General features: G+C 38.0%; 1 protein-coding gene across 1 annotated transcript; it reads right to left on the reverse strand.

The window, feature by feature from the left end:
- Positions 1-3,108: 3,108 nt before the first annotated feature.
- On the reverse strand, positions 3,109-3,558 carry LOC113290600 (formin-like protein 3). The gene has a single exon (XM_026540188.1). The coding sequence runs from the start codon at positions 3,556-3,558 to the stop codon at positions 3,109-3,111; it is 450 nt and encodes a 149-aa protein (XP_026395973.1).
- Between the last annotated feature and the right edge of the window lie 18,980 nt (positions 3,559-22,538).

Below are 22,538 nucleotides of genomic sequence, written 5' to 3' on the forward strand. Positions count from 1 at the left end.
ACCATGTTGATGTTAACTCATTCGTGGCATACTACAATATTCTCAAACAATAGCAATTACATATGGAGCTTGTTTCCGGCTGCTACCTTCTGGACTCTATGAAAGGAGCTTAACAGTCGCAGCTTCGAGAGTAACCACAACTTCAAAACGGATGACCTAGGGAATGAAGCAAAAACTAAAATTCTTCAATAGGCTGCTGCTTCGGGAAGAAGAGTTCACCTGATCTTTGCTAGCTCTATAGTTAGGGACTGGGATAATTTGTTTATGTAATCTATAATGGAGCTTTTCTAATGTATCTCTGTAGATTTTCCTTTCCCATTTTCATTGGTAGACCCTATAAATTCTCTCTTTCTAATATATATATCATCTCTTTTTTGATAAAAAAAAGAAAAAAAAAACCTAAGATGATTTTCTCCAAGGGAACTAATAATTAGTTTGTGTAATATACAAAAATTGTATCGAGTCCATACACGAAGATCTCTTATGCGGGTGATAAAGTTTGAAGGCCGGATATTTATAATGGAATCAAGATTTTTAGGCTTTCCCTTGTAAATTTCGTTTTAGTAACTTGGTTTTACCTACGAACTATTATAAGTAAGAAATTTACTCCCTAAATAAGACTTTTCTTTGATGCATGTACTCAACGTGGATCATATCTAGGTTTTTTTCAACTTTGCATTTTAGTCTTAATTTATTGAAATAATTTTTTTTGTTAGAGAATAAAATTGAAAGTAAAATACGAGGACAAAATGTGAAGACTCTGCTCCAGATACTGCTGACAACATCAGTAACTTCATGCAAGTACAAAAATTGATATTAAGGATAATTACTTAGGCTCTCCCCTCTTCACTAAAAAAAGTAAAATCCAGGCTTTCAAAACTTGCATTGACAATCTTAAATTCAAATTGGCTGAGTGGAAGATTACTCTAATAACAACAGGAAAAGTCACGCTGATCAATTTTGTCAGCTCATACTCAAGCAGATATCAAATGAATTACTTCAAACTTCCCAAGGGTACTTGCAAGGATATTAATAAAATCCAAAGGGACTTTTTTCGGAGTAAGGTACCTGAAAATCCAAAAGGTCTATATTATATTGCTTGGGATTATGTCAATAGAGTTAGGTGGTCTGGGATTCAAAAACATGAACTTCATCGATAATGCCATGATAACCAAAATCGCTTACAGATTTATCTCTGAACCAGATTATCTTTGGTCCACTACTATGAAAGCAAATCATTTCAAAAATCAGGAGATGATTAGAATGGAAACCATGCCTAAAACTTCCGACTCATGGGTTAGGAAGGGTATTCCGGAAGGAGTGGCTAACATACAAAAATACTATAGATGGAAGGTTGGAAATGGTCAGTAAATCTATATATGGGAGGATAGACGATGGGTTTATTGCAAAGACAATATTCTATTAAAACACTTATGCGTCCTCCTGACCTTATCCCTGTCGATCTACTTCTAAATCCTAATGGTGAATAGGGTAATAACACTTTAGCTATATGGTTTTCTCATGATGATCAACTAGCCATTCAAAAATCCTACCACAACATCAATGAGGCTGACAACATCACATGGAGTCTGAGTAGATCGAGAGGAACTTTCAGTGAAGTGTCTCTATGACAAGCTGATTTCTGAGAAATATGGAAGTGACATTGTGAATCCATATTGGACAAAAATAATCAGGAAACTAGATATTTCTTCATCCATCCATTTATTTATTTGGAAATGTGCTCATGGTGTCCTTCCCACCGATGCCAAGACAACTAGTGTTCTCAGCTATATATCTTATATGCAACATCTGCAAGGGGGCTAAAGAAGACATTACTCATGTCATGATGTCCTGCCCCAGAGCATCTTCTGTTTTGGATAAGATGTTTGTCCTTCAACACCAGGTGTTTGGAGGCTCCATCTCTTTCTAGGAATGGCTTACCAAATGTTTCAACACCAATAATCAACTTAGCAATTGTAATGATATCTTTGTCACTACTTGTTGGTTCATCTAGAAAAATAGATGTGATTTCATATTCAAGAAAATCTCTACCTCTTGCTGATTTTATTGCTCTCAAAGTCACTCAACATCTATGCTCCCATGATAGAGTTATGCACAACCAAGGACATATCTTGAATAACCTTTACTATCGACTCTGAAGAGACTAGGGACTGATTAATCAGGCAACATAAAGAAAAATGTGGAGTCACTATTAACATTAATGTTCTGGTTGTTCACTCCGCTAATGCTAATGGTACTTTCCACCTCTATACTAACTTTGCTCTTATTCCTATGTCCTTTTTTTTTCAGAAAACTGTGTGAGAGTAAGAAACTTCAAAGATCGTATTACCGAAGACGACAAAGAAAGAAAAGGAGCTAGTAGGACTAGCAATAAAGTGGGGAAAAAAATTGCACAAGACCAATATCAACTTTCAAGCTAGGGAAGAAGCAACTCTAGATGCAATAAAAAAGATATACATACATAAATGAAGTTCAAGGTAGATTCGATGTCATGAAGGATGGAAATTTTGAAGCAATAGATTTTATCCTAAACAATGGCCAAAGTTGGGCGTAATCAACATCATACGAAAATTAAATTAAGAATCCATATTATTTTTTTTGGATAACTTAAATTTGAAAGGGCCAAACATACTATAGCTCTTCCAAAATTTCAGAAAGTTGACATTAGAGATATTAACAAAATAATGTATTTAAAGGACGGGGCTGTGTGCGATGCTAGAGATAGCCCTACAAACCAAATGACCGCAATTGAGTAAGTTGTGCTTTCCCACAGCTTCTCTAAATCCCTTTCTGGAGAAAGACAAAAAAAAGAGAAAAAAAGTTTGAAGGCTTACAGAACTACAATTGTTCCTTTTTGGATGAACATTTGAGCCCATGTACGAACCATAGCATTTCCCATATGCACCCAAATCTAGTTCCCATATGAGCATGTGCTGTACTGCTATCCTTGGTTTGATTTTGCAATATCAAGGCCAATTTTATGGTGTGATACATCACATAATTTTGATACAAGAAAATACTAAAAAAAAATGTAAATACTCCATTGACAAAAGCTACAGACAATACAAAACATACTGTGAAGGGTAACTAACAGTAACCACAAGGAGGAGGTGGTGGCGGCGGAGGCAACGGAGGTGGTCCAGGAGCAGATCTTCTTCCTCTAATTGGTCGGTTACCCCTAGGAGGAGGAGGGGCCGGTCTTCTAGCTCTACGACTAGATCCTCTACTAGGTGGAGGGGGTGCAGGTCTACAAGCTCTTTCTCCTGATCCTCTTCTAGGTGGAGGGGGTGCAGGTGCAGCTCTAGAACTCCGGCCCGACCCTTCCTGTTCCTTTGATGAATCCACCTTTCCATTTTCGTCGTGATCGTTACCTACCGATAACAAGTTCCGGATAGAGTCCGAAAAGTCGAAACTGATTAAATTATGATCAACGGAAGTACCAGCAACATGGGAATCACTATATCCCTTAGCTGTCATCTCAAACACAAACAACATAAAAAGAATACGAAGAGCGGAAACAGGTTTCCGTTTCTCCATCGGTAGTTATTAATTCAAGAACTCTGTTGTAGAAAACATATAACTTGCATTTGTCTCTTTAATATATAACTCATGATGACGCGTTATACCAGGTCATTAAAAGTGTTAAAATCCAAATTAGTTGGTAAGGTTTCAATTTTTGATTTTTACAGCCTAAAGTTTCAATAAACTTTTGAGTAGGTGACGATGGGAACTTCTTCTTGTGTGGATTAAATTGAATGCCAGAGACATATCTTCAATTCTGTTTACTCTTTTCAACACATGTCAATTTCACATTGTCATGTCGTGCCATTATGCTAGAGTTCCCATATATTTTTTTAAGGTCCAAAACCTCTTTTACATAAAGCGTCACAGTGTTTATTGAATTCACCTTCTTCCTCTTTTTTTCTCTCCCACGAAAACGAAACCAATATAACACCAAGCAAAGCGAGATATGTTGGTGGAAACTGAACTCATACCTCTTGTATAAAATTGATACATAAATATCTATCCAAATGTTTGTTTAAAATCGTTAATGTAACGTACGACATAACGCACTGTGTTTTTGTTTAATGCAAAGGCGATAATTTTTTGGCTAGTTTATTAAATAATTTTTTTTTTATTAAATACCTCGTCAAAAGTGTTTTGGCTAGTTTGCGCATTTATCATTTATCAATCTTTTTTGCACCATGCTCAATTACAAACAAGATTGATAGGATAGTAAGAAATTTTTTTTGGGATGATGACTCTAATAAGAAAAAAATTCATAATGTCAGGCGGTCTATAATCGTAAAATCTAGAGAAGGTGGTGGTCTTGGAATCCGAAAATCTAAATATATGAACTCGGTGCTTCTTAAAAAGTGGTGGTGGAGATTCAGAATGGAAAATGATGCTTTTTGGAGAAAAATAATTGTGGAAAATTTGGAGAAACATCAACCGGTTGAGAAACTCTTCAACCGAAAAGACCAAAAGGATGTGGTTTGTGGTACAATATTTATAACGAGCTCGAGGATTTTAACAAACATGTGAAATTTAAGATTGGTGCGGGAAATGAAATTATATTTTGGGAAGACTTTTGGATTGGAGATGTCGTCTTATGCAATAGATTTCCATTAACCTTTGAAGCTTTAAGAACAAAAGGGAAAGTGATGGCTAGGTTATATGAGATATCAAGTAACGGCATTAAATGAAAGTTCACATCTCGAAGCACATATTTTCAAGCCATAATGAGGGAGATTGCTTCCATAAACTCTTTACTAGAAGTAGTGAATATTCAAAAAGGGGTTGTAGACTCTAGATTGTGGATGGTGGATGGAAACAATACACTTGATACTTATACGGTTAAATGCGGGTTTGATTCTCTTTATGAGCAAGGCGATATTAGCCTTCCAAGTAAGATTATTTGGACTCATCATTATCCGTATAAAGTTTTTTTTTCTATGGCTTATATACCTTGAAAGGACGACAAGCTTATTAGAAAGGGTATGGATGTGGATTGGGTACGCCGGTTTTATGAAGAAACAGATGAAACAAGTGCCCATTTATTCTATGAGTGTTGGCGAGCAAAGAGAGTGTAGGATTATTTTTCCGAAGTATGCAACTCCAATTGAAACTATGATAGTAATATTTCCACAACTATAAAAACTTGGAGGTATGATATGGGTGATGAAAGACTTGATTGCATATGGAACAACTTATTGGTTGCAATATGGTGGTGCATTTGGAAAAAAAAAAGGAATGCTAGAATCTTCAATCACTAAAAGAGAAACTTGGAAAGTCTAATTCGAGATATTGAGATTCAAGCATATTTTTGGGCGGAGTCAAACGCTAAAATGTTAGGTTTGACGACAAATATGGTGATAGTATTATGGGACTCGTATTTCTATCGGCTGCTTTGAGTTGGATATGAGACGTTTGATGCTTGGATATTTGTTCTTTGTTCTTTTCTTTGGGTGATCTATTCCAAATTCGGTCTACTTTTTTTGTGTTGATTGTATTTATTGGGTTCAGATACCCCCTTAAATACCTCTTATTCAATGAATTTTTTCCTATTGACCGATCAGAAAAAAAATAGAACTCCTCCGGCAACGAAGTTTTGCGGAACGATGTCATCAAGTGAAGTTTGGAGGATTGAAATTTCCTGCTTTTGGAAATTGAGAATTCCGCTTTTGTTTCTTGGATACCAGATTCACCTGGGATCCACCTCAATTCATGTATCTTTGGCATTTTTAGCATGTCTCTTTGGCACGGATTTTTCTGCTGAGATCTCCACCATTCTTACATATTTGGTCCCAAGTTTTTCCTTCTATGCTTTTATTTTTTGAAGCATTGTGTGCTCTAAGATGATGTGCATGGACTGTGCACAATTTTGATAGAAAGAAAATATCAATTTTTTGCATTTCAATACAAGAATACGTACCTCATTTATTATCACTAGCTTGTCATGCCATTTATGTTGATAAGCTCCAACAATCCGTCATGATGTCTATAAAAAGTTCTAGTGTGTCTTCTGTTCGCCTTATTCCACTTCCATCCATAAAATAAGACCAACAAGAAGATGCATTGTCAAGTGTCAACTAAGGAGAAATACAACTCAATTGTTTAATTACATGCAACAAATGACAAAGATTGGTGTGAAACGTGAGATGTGGGTGGAAAATTGAATTGGTACCAATTATCGGAAAGAAAAATTTTAGTAAAAAAAGTTTTTATGAGTTCACGGCCTTTCGGCTTTCGAACAAAAGGTCAGAACCTTAATATGGTGCCTTAGATCAACTCGGACACATCAACAATTGTGACATTTTAAACAAACACCAAGTTAACCGAATAAGATCAAATCGTTTAGATAGATGACGTAGCCATGATGGGGATATAGTACTGACAATACATAGGACTACTAAAGTGAAAAGACATGTTGTATTCCGACGCTCAGATGTATCTGGTTGGGTTTCGACGAGTTATGTAAACAATCTGTTTTCGTTACGAAGATATATCACGCCAGGATCCGTTGTTCAAACTGAATCATGTCAATGTTATGGAAGTTCCTGGATCGTGTGAAATAAGTCATTTTCTCGCGTTCTTGTCTGTTGTTTTTTCGGCCTTTCTGTGCGGGATTGATTAGTCGTATTTTATAGACGTCTTCTCATTCTCTCTTTTATCTTCTCATTCTCTCTTTTATGGAATCATCTTTAGTCGAAGAAATTGAAGATCGAGATTGCTCAAATTAGGGACCACAAATTTTTCTTAATTCGTTCTTTTGTTTCTCTATGAATGTAGTGGTAAAATATCTAAGGAACACGTATTCAAAGATTAGAGCGGGAGTGACTTAGTTGGATACATCCATGTATAGGAATAGGTATCTCTTTTCTAGTTCTTATCCTATCTAGTTAGTCCTATGGGCAGTATTGTAACTTGATGTATATCCTTACCCTTTATAAGGGAAAGAGAGAGATATTTTAAGGGGCGACTTCTTCCTCCTCCAACAACTAGAGAGAGAGAGAGCTCTTGAGTTTGCAACACTTCTTCCATTAATGGATCTTCATGTAACACTCAGATCATAGTGAAACCCCGTGGATGTAGGCTTCATTAATGGCCGAACCAAGTAAAAACTCTTGTGTTCATGTTTACTTTGATGCACTTCATCTCTTACTTTGCTATCCAAACCTATCCGCCACCACTCCTCATAAGCTTTCTCCTCGTTCTACTAGGTGTGTTTTTCTTGGTTTCCCAACACATCATCGTGGCTATCGTTGTCTCGACTTAGCCACTCACAAGATCATCTTATCTCGACATGTGACGTTTGATGAAAACGTTTTTCCTTTCAAAGAAAAACTTCCCATCGCATCCCACAGTCCAGAGCCTCCTTCCACATCAACTCTCCCTATTCTTCCCATTCGTCTTCTCTACCCAATAGCTCTTAACCCTCAGACCAGCCTCCCTCCTGCCCTGCCATCTTCCGCCGCTTCTGCACAACCTATTTCCGCTGCACAGCAACTACCAGCTACACAACACAATCCCGTCATTTCCCCACCAGATTCCGCTCCACAGCAACTCTATACTCCTCCCCATCGTCGTTCCCCCACAGCAGCTCAACTCCACTCCACTGCACACCCAGATTCCAGACCTGCAGTTTCTGACAACTGCGATCCAGCAGGGTCTGTCCCTACCACGACCCCTGCCTGCCCTTCCCGGGCAGATACACCATCATCCCCCACTCCGTCTGTCCCTGACACTTCAGTCACCTCTTCTCGACCTGTCACCCGTGCCTCTCGTGGCATATTTCGTCCCACCCGTCGTCTGAATCTTAATGTGCAAACACCACAACTTATATCCAATCTGCCAAAATCTCACCTGTCTGCTCTTCGTGATCCCAACTGGACCAAGGCCATGCTAGATGAGTTCATTGATATGTTAAAAACACACACTTGGGACCTAGTACCACGACCTCTTGGTGCTCATGTTATTCGCTCCATGTGGTTATTTCGCCACAAGTTTAATGCAGATGGTACATTGCAGCGACACAAAGCCCGTCTTGTTGCCAACGGTAAGTCACAACAGGTTGGGGTTGATTGTTTTGAGACTTTTAGTCCGGTTGTTAAGCCAGCCACTATTCGTACCGTTCTCAGCATTGCCACGTCTAGATCCTGGCCGATTCATCAGTTGGATGTCAAGAATGCCTTTCTTCATGGGGACTTGTCCGAGACAGTTTATATGTTTCAACCTCCAGGTTTTATTGACCCTACTCGCCCTGATTATGTTTGTCGTCTTCGTCGATCCCTTTATGGTCTCAAACAGGCGCCTCGGGCGTGGTTTCAGAGGTTTGCAACTTTCATTACAGGTTGTGGTTTTCGGGGTAGTGTTTGTGATCCATCTCTTTTCATTTACCGGTCCGGTCAGGATACTGCATACTTATTATTGTATGTTGATGATATCATACTCACTGCCTCTACTGATGCTCTACTGTCCCGTTTTATTGACCTGATGAAACGGGAATTTTCTATGACTGATCTTGGCCCGTTGCATCATTTTTTGGGTATTACTGCCACTCGTTCTTCCTCAGGGTTGTTTTTATCTCAGTCGCTCTATACAAAGGATATTATTGCTCGTGCATCCATGATGAACTGCAATCCAGTAGCAACTCCGGTCGACACAAATTCTAAGCTGAGCGCTACTTCTGGTCCAGCAATTTCGGATCCTACTTTATACAGAAGTCTGGCCGGGGCGCTACAATACCTTACTTTCACTCGACCGGATATCTCTTATGCAGTCCATCAGGTATGTTTATTTATGCACGATCCTCGAGAGCCTCACATGCAAGCCATCAAGCGCATTATTCGATATCTTCAGGGCACTATTGATCACGGTTTGGCACTATCGGTTTCGAATATTTCTGCCCTAACCGCCTACTCTGATGCTGATTGGGCAGGTTATCCTGTCTCACGACGCTCAACCTCTGGTTACTGCATATTTCTTGGGGACAATCTTGTATCATGGTCCTCAAAACGTCAAGCAACTGTGTCCCGTTCCAGTGCCGAAGCAGAATACAGAGGTGTCGCTAATGCGGTGGCTAAAGCAACCTGGCTACGGAATCTACTTCTTGAGTTACATATACCATTACGGCGTGCTACTATGGTATATTGTGACAATGTGAGTGTTATCTACATGTCTGGTGATCCGGTTCAACATCAACGCACTAAGCATGTAGAGATTGATATCCACTTCGTTCGTGAAAGAGTTCGTATTGGTGACATTCGCGTATTGCACATCCCTTCAGAAAATCAGTATGCTGATATCTTCACGAAGGGTCTTCCACGTCAGTTGTTTCTTAGTTTTCGTTATAGTCTTAGCGTTTTTTCCTCTCCCGCTCAAACTAAGGGGGTGTAATAGAATATATTTTCCCTTATTTACAGCTCACAGGATATTCTCATTGATGGACTGTAATCATAATAATATATATTGCCTAACATACCTCTAAGAAAGTTAAGGCGTGTTTTACCAAAACCAACAGTCATGATCATGGGGATAGCAGCCAACTCGGACTGATCACATTGTCGATTCCAGCTTGCAAGGCTCATCAACTTACAAGCGACACCTAAGAAAAGGGAGAATCCTTTCCCTCTTGTCTCTAGATCTTTAATTGATGATAGTTTGAGTAATATCTGCAAAAAATCTTGAGAAGGCGTTGATTGAAACCACATGACGAGTCCAGCAAAGAGCTTCAGAAATTGAGAATTTTATTCCCGAATGTCGCGATCGGTTTTATTATAGAAAGAATAAAAGACTAAGCATTTTTTATCTTAGAAACTTCCCTTACCTAGTGTAACATGCCCCAATATTTGATTGATAGTGCAGATATAATCTTCTATCTCGTTTGCTAGTTTTTCCATATACCTTAGATTCCCGGGATGGTGTACGACACAACTTGACATGATAATACAAACTGTCTTGTGGCTAGAACTCAAACTGTCTTGTGCAGGCCCGATTAACCTTAAACTTTCTTGTGGCTAGACTTTATTGTTGTGAAGATTTGAAGCATACTGTCTTGTGTCTAGACTTTCTTTGCAGTTGCTAACTTGTAACTGGAATTCACAGGGACCTTTGAGGTTAATCGGGCGAGATACGACGGTGACATGATGGTGAGCATCGATATTGGAATGGTCGTGAACCGAAATAGCATGAATCACTTCTCTTCCCAATTAGTCTACAAGTGTGGGATATTCGGCGATACTTGGAGCAACGTGTGACTGAGACATTCCTCTAGTGTGTGACGCTGAACGAACAAGGAGCAAATGCTTCTCCGGAGAACCAACTCACGACTAATTCCTTTTCATTTCAGCAAATCGGGAGCAAGTCATTCTGTGCCAACATGAAACAACTCGGGCATACCTTGATCAGTGGACATTAAATCATCTCGGGCACCATCAGTACGGAATTGATTACCTCGCTGCAATGGCCGACTGCAACTTCGGGAAATAACACAACTGACCGCTTATCACCAAGCCTGATTATCAGTGAGACGCTTCTCACCTTGTCGAAGCGTATAGCCGGGGATGAAACCTGAAACGGAAGAAACCAGAACAAACAACGGAAAGAACACATTCTTCGAAGAGAAATAACTACGGGGCAGATTTCGGAGGTTGACAGTAAATTTGTGCCAACTTGTAAAGTCACAAGTATGCAGTGAGTCACGAAATAACCGGTAACTCTAACATCCAGAAAAGAACTAGCAAATTGTGGCAGCCAAGTGATACCGAAATTGAATATATGAAGAACGCAATATGTGTTGGATCAAACGTACAACGGTAAAAAGATGATGTGACAAACGTAGCGACAGATTATTCGTACTCAGGTCATCAAATGGAACGGCCCGTGATGGTCCAAAAGTTTTGGTCCCGATAAAAACTATCAAGTCGAGGTCACCAATACACGAGATTTTGGTGACTAAATAACCTGGGGGACGCCTTGGGTTGTTAGCGTATTGTAAAACACGGATCATTCGTACTCGGGTCATCAAACGGAATGACCCGAGGTGATCTAAGAGTCCTGAACGAGTCAGGAGCTAATCGTAATGGTCATTCGTACTTGGGGCGACGCCAGTGTGGAAGTGCCGAGGTGATTTATTCTCGAATGGTCATTCGTACTCGGAGCAACGCCAGTGTGGAAGTGCCGAGGTGACTTACACTCTAATGGTCATTCGTACTAGTGGCAGTATGCAAGTGTCGAGGTGACTTACAGTCGACTGGCTATTCGATACTCGGGGCACTGGAAGGATGCAAGTTCCAAGGTAGCCTAAGGGTTCTGGTGGTTGGAAACCAGCAACCGATTATCAAGGCATGAATACTTGATAGTCGAGCGTACAATATTGCTCCCATCACAAGTATGATCAATTATCAAGGCATGAGTACTTGGTAACTCACTTGATCCGGGATAGTCGTTCGATGGCACCCAGCATATTCGGTCTATAGAACCTAGGAAAGACCTAATACACTTCCATTGGGTCAAAGCACCAATGATGAGTACCTCAATCGGGACATGGCATTAGGCCCGATGACCCTCCTTGTTGAGTGTGTTCGACAAATATGAAATATTAACTAATTCCTACTCTAAAATGCTTAGTATTATAGGAAAACATGTGCGCTAAACTACGAACACTCATGAAAGCTGCAAGGGCATTGCACATTTTGTAATTGACTTAATTTGTCAAGCGCAAGTGGTACTTGGAGGATTCATTTGGGAACCCATAGGGGCACGCGATGTATATCAGTAACAGGGGCAACACAATGGTGGCGGAGGACCTACCAAATCATCATCATATGAAACCTCATAGTCAACAATATGAGCTAAAGCAGGGTCACGATTGTCGTCTCGAGACTGCACAAACGAATAGGGGCAAGTACGCGTACTAGAACAGGGCGGACTGTATTCCTTTGCGCATTCCCTTCAAAAACAATAACACAATTACAAGACTGACGCAAGAAAAATGCTTTGAAAGGGTACGAGAACACCCTCATCGTTTGGAGAAAACCGAGGATGCTAAGACTGTCAGCCGATTAGAAAGAAAGATAAGTACCATATACCACGAAAAATTGTCCTATTATGTATTTCACTTGTTGATTCATTTGCATAACCATAGTGACCACAGTTTACAGACACCCGACGATTTGACACGCCATATTGATAGCTTCAATTAGCCATGCATGTCATCCTACGGTGGATATATAATGTCTCATGAGCATGCTTGGTGAACTGTATTGCAGGAACCAAAACGATCGTTCACATCCTTACAATCACATAATAACATGCTTGGCTATAGAAATGATACATATAGAATATCCTCTCTTTCGTCATAAAGATTAAATGCGGGCTTCTCGGGGCTTATCACGAACCTGGTGCAAGGTTCTTGAGGTATAACAAGTACCACTTCCCCTCATGAATAGCAGGTAGCCTCTTTCCTGTAAAGAGCTTCAAAAACGATGATTGGTCAAGAATTGGCGACAACTGAACCAGACGAAGTTCGAACATTGACCACCAAGGCATGATCGCAACAACTTCAAACAGAAAGAATGCATGACCAGATTATCTTGGGATAATTAGTTCGGGAGTGGTTCACACAAAGACTAGAAATTTATCTTGAAAGAAGCTTCAATGATTACCAAGGCAAACGGATATCTCGGGGCAAATGTAGTGATCCACAATTATTAGCAGAGACCAGCCAGTAAGATCCTTCGTTAGCGGAGCTACAAGGAATGCCACGACATGATTACAATAATCAACTTCCTTTCAAGAATTGCTTTGAAACTTCGCATTAGAATAGGGGCCAAAATCCGAAGTCCTGCTACTCGAAGCCCAAAATCAAGCAACTCTCGGCCCAACAAAAAGCACCAGTAGCTACTAGCGATCAGTTGGGATGATACAGAGAATCATCACTAAGCCAAGACCCGAAGTGAAGGTACCAAATGCAAAAACATCAACAACAACAACATTGCAGACACATGATCCGAAGGATTTTCTTAAGGATTGCTCTAGTCAGCCTAAATGTTTTAAGGAACACGTATTCAAAGAATAGAACGGGAGTAACTTGGTTGGATACATCCATGTATAGGAATAGGTATCTCTTTTCTAGTTCTTATCCTATCTAGTCAGTCCTATGGGAAGTATTGTAACTTGATGTATATCCTTACCCTTTATAAGGGAAAGAGAGAGATGTTTTAAGGGACGACTTTTTCCTCCTCCAACAACTAGAGAGAGAGAGAGAGCTCTTGAGTTTGTAACACTTCTTCCATTAATGGATCTTCATGTAACACTCCGATCATAGTGAAACCCCGTGGATGTAGGTTTCATTAATGGCCGAACCACGTAAAAACTCTTGTGTTCATGTGTTACTTTGATGCACTTCATCTCTTACTTGTTAGTAGATCTCCATCTTAGGTATTAGATCTCTTTGGGTGTGGTTGTTAGAATTTTAGATCTCCATCTTAGGTATTAGATCTCTTTGGGTGTGGTTGAAGTAAGAGATGCTCAATTCATTTAACTCGTGGTAACAAGTTTGAAAGTCCGGTCATGACTCATGCTAGTTACGGTAGCAATATTACCCGTTCTCTATTTTACTATCCCGAGAGGCTCTTGATACAGTTATCAAGGATGAAGTTACATACAAGTAAAAAACCAAATTACAAAACGAGATGGTGGTGGAAATTGAAACTTAAAACTAGTTGTTTTGGATGTGACCTGAGTGTGGAAACAATGAGGCAAATTTGGACTAGGTGTCTTCCTCGATTTGTTGAAGTGGGTCGCAAACATAATGGGCTAATCATTTAATGGGTTTTTTTAATGTTTACGATCGATTACCTTAGTGCTATATATAATGGGCTAATCATTTAATGGGCTTTTCGTTACAAAATTAAAAATGCAAAGTGAAAAAATAATGTTTTGTTTTGGTTTTTTCACGGAAAAATAAGAATTTAATAGTTATTAAAAATGAAATTTTTTGAATTACTATTTATCTATTAAATTTTAGTCAACCGGTGTAAATTATATAGATTGTTCAAATTTTCAAACTTCACTTGTGAGTTACCGATGGACTTTGGTTAGCCTAGCTGTCGAAGGAAGCTGATTTACATAGTTGAGAGAATTCTTGAGATGAAAGTTCAAATCCTACTACCCATACATAAATTTCTCGATACGTGGATGTCGTATGTTTTCTTTATATGCGTGTAAATGTAGGTTTCTCTGGCATAGATGTCGTAGATTGTCTTTTGTGACGGGTAATTTTATGTGATTAAGCATGAATGTTATTTGAGATTTTTATTGACATCTCGAAGCTGTTTTTAGTTGTTATCTTATATACATTTTTTTTTGAAAATAGATATGTATTCACTGAGAGCGGAGGTTGTTGATCATAATGATTCAGTCTCTTTTGTTACTAACTCAAAATGAGAAATTGTTCTGATGACTGAATCTGTTAGATTAATTTCCTCTGAAACTGTTACAGGAAGGCTGTTTAAGTTACATACTTCATAAGCTTTGACGGTGTCAAGCGCTATTGTTGGAATTAAAAAACTAGGTGCTTGGTCTATCCAAGAGATTGTTGTGTTGCTTTTCTTTCCCTTCTTTACCAAAAGATCATGTACTCTATTAGTTTTTTTTCTACATAGTGAAAGTCCAAAAAGAAGCTAGATTGTTTGTTATCTTTTTCATTCTTAAAAAAATGTCCAGACTCTGCCATTGGATTGTTGAAATCTTTCCTTGTAAGTGCCTCATTACTGCCTGATCATCTCCTTCAATGATCAGATTTTGTAAGTTATTAGCCAATTTAGTTGTTTGCAGTACAGTTAGAGCTTCTGCTTCTTTAGCTGTGGAAGTTCCGAAGATGCCTGGTTCTGCTCTTTTGAAGGTTCCTATCCAGTTACGAAGAATAAAATTAACAAACCCTGCTCTTATATACATTAGCTTTAGGTTAAAACTAACAAGTCCAGAAGATAATCTTTTCTAGTTACCATGATGATATTATTTGGATAATTTAGTAGTCAGAAGATATGATCATTTGAATAAGAACTCTATTATTGGGGCTTAAGGGGGGTGAGTTTTCGGGGGATAAAATGCTATGTGTAGGCAAAAAATGGATAGGGGACTCAAGGTATATGAAAAAGTCAAAAATACCCTTACCTAAATTTCACTATTCATTAAAAAAAATCTTAAATCCTAAATCTATAATCTTTTCCTTCTCCTTCTCCTATCATTTACAAATCATGATGAAGATCATTAAAAAAAATGAAATCTATTATCCTCTCCTCATCCCTCTTTTCTCATTCATAAACTGTGATAAAGATAATGATCATAGTTTCATCATGATGAGAGCGATGATCATAAAGAAAACCCAAAATTATTATCTTCCCTTTCTCCTTCTCATTCATAGATCATAATAAAGATGGTGATCATCATAAAAAGATAAAACTAAGAAAACCCACCATTTATTTTTGCTTTTAAATGGTTGAAAAATATGATTCTATGAATTTCGGGTAAAAAAAAAAAAGTTTCTAAATGTGTTTACGGCTGGGAGTTCTTAGATTCGCAGCCGAAAGTAAATGTTTCGGTTTGGTTATCCCAACCAAAATTAGTTTTCTGATATTTTTGGATTTCCAGAATCAGTTACGGCTAGGAAAACCCAGCCGAAACTGTTGTTACGGCTAGGAAAACCCAGCCGAAACTGTAATTACGGCTGGGAAAACCCAGCCTTAACTGGTTTTAAAAACAAAAAAATCAGAAAAATAATTTCAGATAGGAGTTCTTTATTTCCACGTCGTAAATAAAAAATACGGCTTGGAACACCATCATTTCCCAACCGTTTTTGCGTTCTACCGTTGGGTCGGCAAATTATCCCAACCGTAACTACACTTACGACTAGGTTTTCTCAGCCGAGACTGGTTCGAAAACCAAAAAAAGAAAATCGAAAAATATTTCGGTTGGGAAAACCAAGCCGAAATATGGACTCTCGGTTGGGTTGATAATATATCCCAACCGTAATCGTGATTCACGGTTGGGTATCTAAGAACTCCTAGCCGTAAACATCTTCCGAAACTTTTTTTTACCCGAAATTCATCGAATTGGATTTTTATAACCATTTAAAACAAAAATAAATAGTGGGTTTTCTTAGTTTTTTCTTTTTATGATGATCATCATCTTTATCGTGATCTTTGAATGAGAAAGAGATTGAGAAAAAAGTAGTTTTGGGTTTTCTTTATGATCATCATCCTCATCATGATTAAATTATGCTCATCAAAACCAAAACCAAAACCAAAACTCTTTTCCAGTAGCAAGTACCAGGTCGAACAAAGATAAACCGCGTAACGATTTTATCTCCAAAGATGCGGCAAAGTTATGCTCATCATCATCATAATAATTTATGAATGAGAAGAGAAGGATGCGAGAAGATAATAAATTTTTAGTTTTTTTTTATGATCTTCATCATGATAAAATCATGATCACCATCTTCATTATGATTTGTCAATAAAAAGAGTAGGAAAAGGAGAAGTTATAGATTTAGCATTTATGATTTTTTTTCTAATGAATAGTGAAATTTAGGTAAGCGTATAATAGACATTAGAATTATGATGTGATAAGGGATAACTTCATTTACTATTTCATGACCCTAAAAGCCCCAGACAGACCATTAACTTCAAAGCCACGATAATAGAGTTCTTCTTGAATAATAACTCAAATCTGAAAGTGGATTAAATGTTTATTAAGCTATATATGGGGTATATATAAACGTTTATTTCGCATCTGAAATCGACCAAATCCGAGCGGGATTTCGTTCACTTTTTGGATCTATTCTTGTTTATGATGATGGATTTGGCATTCAAACGTCTTTGAAAAGTGGTTTCCCCTTTTTTCTCCTTCCCTGTTTTGGTTTCGAATTCCTGCAAGTCCGCAACTCCATAGCCTTCATCCATTGTATGCTCAAGTTAAACCCATATTCCAATCATAAATATCTATTTTAAGCCCAATCATTCAAAATCATGTAACCTTGTTCCATATCTAAAAAACTTTGGGTTGCTTGTTTCTGTAGCAGCAATGGATGCTGGTTTTAGTTGGGCATTCGTGGTTTTGTTTGGTTACTGGTGGGTTTGGTTTCTTTTGTTGGTTCTAAAGTTTAGTTCCAGTAGGAAAATGGATATCTTGTCTTCTTCTCGCTCTAATCCGACGTACTGTGTTCGTTTTAGAGAGATAAATGGTGGTGTGATTCGTATTCTGACTACTTGGGTGCAATGGTGAAAGTGGGGTGGTGCGGCGGCAGACGGTGGAGCCTGGGACCAGTGGCGGCGTTGATGGTGTCCGGAAAACTGTGATACTGGTTATCAAGAACTTTAAGTTTCAGTTGGGATGGGCTTATATGGGTGAAACTACTTGGGCTTCATTGGGTTTGTAATTCTGTATGGGGGTTAGTAGCATCGTAAAGGTGAAACTACTTGGGCTCTTATTATGTATGTAGACTTTTAGGCTATATATGGTAATGGTGTGCCCTTTTCTGTAAAGGTGCATAGTTTGTTATGGACATATGTTCATGGGGCTTCTTACTTTAGGTAAGTAGCATTTGTTGTGCTCGTTTGAGCTGGGAATGCCCTTTTGCTGTAAAGGCGCATAGTGGAAGGTAGGGGTGTGCAACGGACGGACGGTTGCGGATTAGGGGTCACCCGCAACCAAACCGTTCAAGTTGCGAATTTGAAAAATCAAACCGTGACCGGCCCAATCATCCGCGGATTGTACGGGCCGGTTGCGGATTAACCGCGGATTTGGTAAAAAATAAAAAAACTGTCAAGCAAGAAAAGAAGAAAACTCAAATTCCCAAGTCATCATCACATCTCTGCTCACTGAGCAGCGGAGTCTCGGCTCTTTGGTTCGATCCAGTTCCCATGTTGGGCCTGCTTGCTTAGTGACATCAAGCTAAAGAAGCAAATAAGCAATCCATTTTTGATATGGGCTTAGTGACATCACATTCAATTAGCTGGGCTTAGTGGCTTATAGCTAATGGAGCAGAGTCAGATGCGGTGCGGGTGAATCCGCGGTTTTCAATATTCAACCACAGCCAAACCGCTAAAACGTGCGGATTTGAGAATCCCATCCGTGTCCGGCCCATACATTTTGCGGTTTGGGTGAAATCCGCAATTTTACGGACGGATACGGCTCAAATCCGCGGTTCCGGTTTTTATGCTCACCCCTAGTGGAAGGTGGAACTTTGTTCTCCTTCTTGTCTCCTCTGTAACTACTGATCCTACTCTAATATAATTCTTTTTATCGAGCAAAAAAAAAAAAAACAGATAATAACGAGGAATGGTTGTATTGCATGAGCTTCATCTTCTCCAATACTCAAAAACCCTATATGATCCATTCTTTATTCCAAAAGCCATTCAAATTGCTAACAAATTATTTCCCATTTACTTAAAGCTACAAATTAAACATCCTTTATACAAGTTGACAGCCATCTTATGATCATAGTAATATATATCATCTATAAATTCATAACACAATTTTCTTTAAAGTATTTTATCTTTTCTCCAAAGTTAAAATAAAGTTTTGGATTTGATTTTAATTCCATCTCAATGTTAATTTATCAGTGATAATTATTAGGATGGTAAGGAACTCCCAAATTTAACATAAAATTGGTTAAAAAGACCAAAATCAACAATTTCTTGGTGAAAAAACATTTAGATTTTGATACTATTTAAATGGACAAAAATGTAAAAATAGCCAGGATGTAAACAGTTTCATCCTACCCATTTTTTAATACTTTTTCTTATTTTAATTTACATCAGGATGCATCCAGTTTCATCCTTGCTCTTTTTTAAGTTTAAGTCAGAATGAATCCAGTTTCATCCTTGTTATTTTTTTTGGTCCATTTCATCCATAATAATTTTTTCTCGTCCGTTTGAATCATGTTTTAAAAATATTTGGACAAATGATCCATTTTCCACAAATTTAACCATTGCTATGGTGTAAGACCTTCATTTCTCACATATTTTTGCGGTCTAACACATTTTGGACGGTTAGGAACTTGATGCATGCCTTGCTACAAATTAACTCATATGATTGCGGCCTTTCCGGTCAAAACTATGAGATACCGCTTGAGATGGTTAGACGGCAAAAATGAATTTCCCACGTGATTGATTTATTATGAGCTTATGTGTGTAGAAATTATTTCCGGTGAAGATACCCATTAACCTAGAATCCTAGATATGAAACCTAAACGTTGACAGACAATACACTGAGGTGAGAGAAAAAAGAACCAAAATTATTTATGGGCGGAGAAAGAAAACTGCAAAAAGAAACGGAAATGCCATTCCAAGCACTCTTCACCACACTAATCACCACTCAAATGCTAGGTATTGCACATGTAGTGGTCCAATTTATTCAGTCAGGACCCACCCTTAGAAAAGACATACACCATTTGAGAAATGTAGGGTTTAGATGTTGTGAGCTGTTTGTGTGAGAAAGAGTTTTTCAGGCTATTTTTTCTCTGGGTTTGTCGTCCATATATGGACTGAAATAAAAGGAGTCCATGTGTGGAAAAGGTCCTAATGTTGCATTATCAACCTCTTATTAATATCTCAAATCCGCTCGACAGATACCCCAGATTGTTATTAAATAATTTATATGCACCAGTTCAAGGTCGGTAAGGAACTCCCAAATTTAACCATTGCTCTGGGACATTGTTTCCTTTGGCATAAGTATTAAAAAATCTTAAATAGATCAATCGTCTCGGAAAATTAATCTCAAATATCTGATTTTCCGACCACAGAATCACAGGGTAAAAAGGAAGTTTTATGTGTTCGAACATGGAAAGTGAATCGAAGGTGACAGACCTGTTCATTTCACACTTCCGGTCCCTCCCTATAATCAATGTCATTTTGCCAAAGATTTCTCACATATTTTACATGGTCTAAGACCTTAATTTCTTCCGCATATAAGAATAAGGTCTTGTAGCAAGGCATGCATCAAGATAAGTTAGGCGTTGGTGGAAACCCGATTTTTCTATTACAGAAAGATTATGGAAGCGTCTGCATAAGTTTGGAAGTTTTTTATGAGAAATTTCAATGCTGGTGCTTGGTTTCAACTTGCATAAGCTCAAATAACTGTGTCTTCTTTTTTTTTTTTCTTCTAAAAATAAGGTTATTAGTGTAATCTACTGAAATTGGAGACCATTCGCGGATTCTTAAGGAATTATTTTTATTTGAAAATATAACAAAAAACAAATAAGAAATATGGAAATGAACTTTATTGAACTTATTGAGGATCTTGTGGTAAATAACACAGCAAAAAATGGTGCAGTATAAAATTACGGAATTTTTTTTTTATGATGATGCATACAATAGACGGGTAGTGTGAAATTCTCCGCAGCAAGTTAGTAAAACCGTCAGAGTGTAGACGTTATACAATTAGTACCTACAGGGAGGAGGAGTTGGCGGTAACACTGGTGGTGGCGGTGCACGAACAGGTCTTTTTTCTCTAATTGGTGGGTTACCTCTAGGAGGAGGGGGTGCCCGTCGGCCTGGTCTGCTGGGTCTTCGACTAGACTCTGATCTTCTAGGTGGAGGAGGTGCAGGTCTGCTGGGTCTTTTACCCGATCCTCTTCTAGGTGGAGGAGATGCAGCTGTAGATCTCAGACCTGACCTTCCCCGTCCCTTTGACGTTGTATGCTCAATTCCATTTTCATCATGATCAATATCCTCCGATAACAATTCCCGGTTATGATGCGTAGAAACACCAGCAGCGTGGGAATTACTATATCCCCTCGTAGCCATCTCAATTACAGACAACAGGAAAAGAACAAGAAGAACAAAAACAGGTTTCTTCATTGGTAATATTCAAGAACTTGATTATAGAAAAATATCTAACACACATTTCTCTCTTAAGCTTTTCTTTTTATTGAAAAGAAAAGTATCCGATCATCCAAGAGCCAAAACGCGTGATACTGAGTCAAAGTGTTATTTCCAAATTAGTTAGTAGGCTTTCAGCATTTCTTTTTCCTTCTTTCAAAACCTGTTATTTTCAACCTTTCTCTCTAAAAATGAGACTATTAGGTAATGACGTGAACAGTTTCTTTTTTTTTTTTTTTTTTTTTTTTTTATCGTGAAAAGAGATTATATAGAAGAGATAATAATTGATACAGCCAGACTCAAATAAAATATTACAAGGGATACAACTTTCAATTGATCAATTGAAAGAGTAAGGACTAAGGAGAAAATCTATAGACTCGTTACAAATTGTAAAATATAAGAAAACCCAAGACACAAGCTCATCCTAGCCCAACAGTCCCATTACAAACTAAAGTTTGTTAGAGATACCCATAAAAAGCCCACAACCTGAAGAGATGGAAACCCTAATAACCAAAACATCTTGTTATCAAACTCGCCGCCACCTATCATTTGGACACCACCGGATCACAAACCATTACAGAACCTGCTGTTATTATCAACAGAAATCAGCACCTTTGTTGATTTAGAACTGAAGATCACAAAATAGGAACCATTACGTTCTGGTTTCTGATTTAGAACAGAAACCAGAACGTGAACAGTTTCTTCCCTCCGTGGAAATATCAAATTTTGCTTAATTAGGTAAAGTCCCAAAATACCATTTAATTCCTTATGTGACATGAAATGGGATTCATGGTCCTCGTTTTTTCAAGGAATATTTTATCTTTAACGCAAAGAATAATCATATCTTAGCAAAAAGAAAATGACAAATCATAGATACAAACAATAGAGCGACACCGGAGAACGAGGTGTTGGCGGATAGTTGAACTTTTCTTGGGTGAACCAGTAAATGCAAACCATGGTAGATAATTGGAGTTACACACTTACCTTGGGTGAAACGTGGGGTATATTGGAGTTATCTTTACCTATTTACTGTATCATCAAATCTTATTCCAACACTAGGTCAGAAAAAGAAAATCCTACATGGAGTTCATTTTTAAACCTTGATTTGTTGGGGTTTTTAGATATAATAAATCTAAATAAGACTATTTTTCTAAAATTTATCTCTAATAGACGAGGTTGTGTTATATATTTAAAATTTAGAAAACATAAAATGACTTTTTTTGTAGCGTGTTTTTGTATTGAAAAATATTATTCTTTTAATGAAATTGATGACATGGAATTAGTTAGGAGTTATTCTGCCACCTCCATTATATGTTTAGTCTCAAGCTGCTATATGCTTCATGTGCTGCTGATTTACACGTAATGCACATTATTTAGATAGAAGGGAAATATCAAAGTAATGCATCATATTTGTTGCATTTCATAATGCTAAAACACGATTATGCACTTGTTCATTTATTAAGACTAGCTTGTCATGCCATTTTTGCTCATAAGCACCCGTCATGACCAATTTAAACTTTTCGCCAAAAATAAAACAAAAATCGTCACGAACCTAGTGTTTTTGTATATAAAACATTATAATCTCCATGCCTTATTTATTTCTGCCACTGCCATCCATAAGACGGTGAA

The sequence above is a fragment of the Papaver somniferum genome, chromosome 6 (genome assembly GCF_003573695.1).
Source record: "Papaver somniferum cultivar HN1 chromosome 6, ASM357369v1, whole genome shotgun sequence".
Lineage (NCBI taxonomy): Eukaryota > Viridiplantae > Streptophyta > Magnoliopsida > Ranunculales > Papaveraceae > Papaver > Papaver somniferum.

Coding starts and splice junctions, on each gene's coding strand:
- LOC113290600 (XM_026540188.1), bottom strand. CDS start 3,558: ATGGAGAAACGGAAACCTGTTTCCGCTCTTCGTATTCTTTTTATGTTG.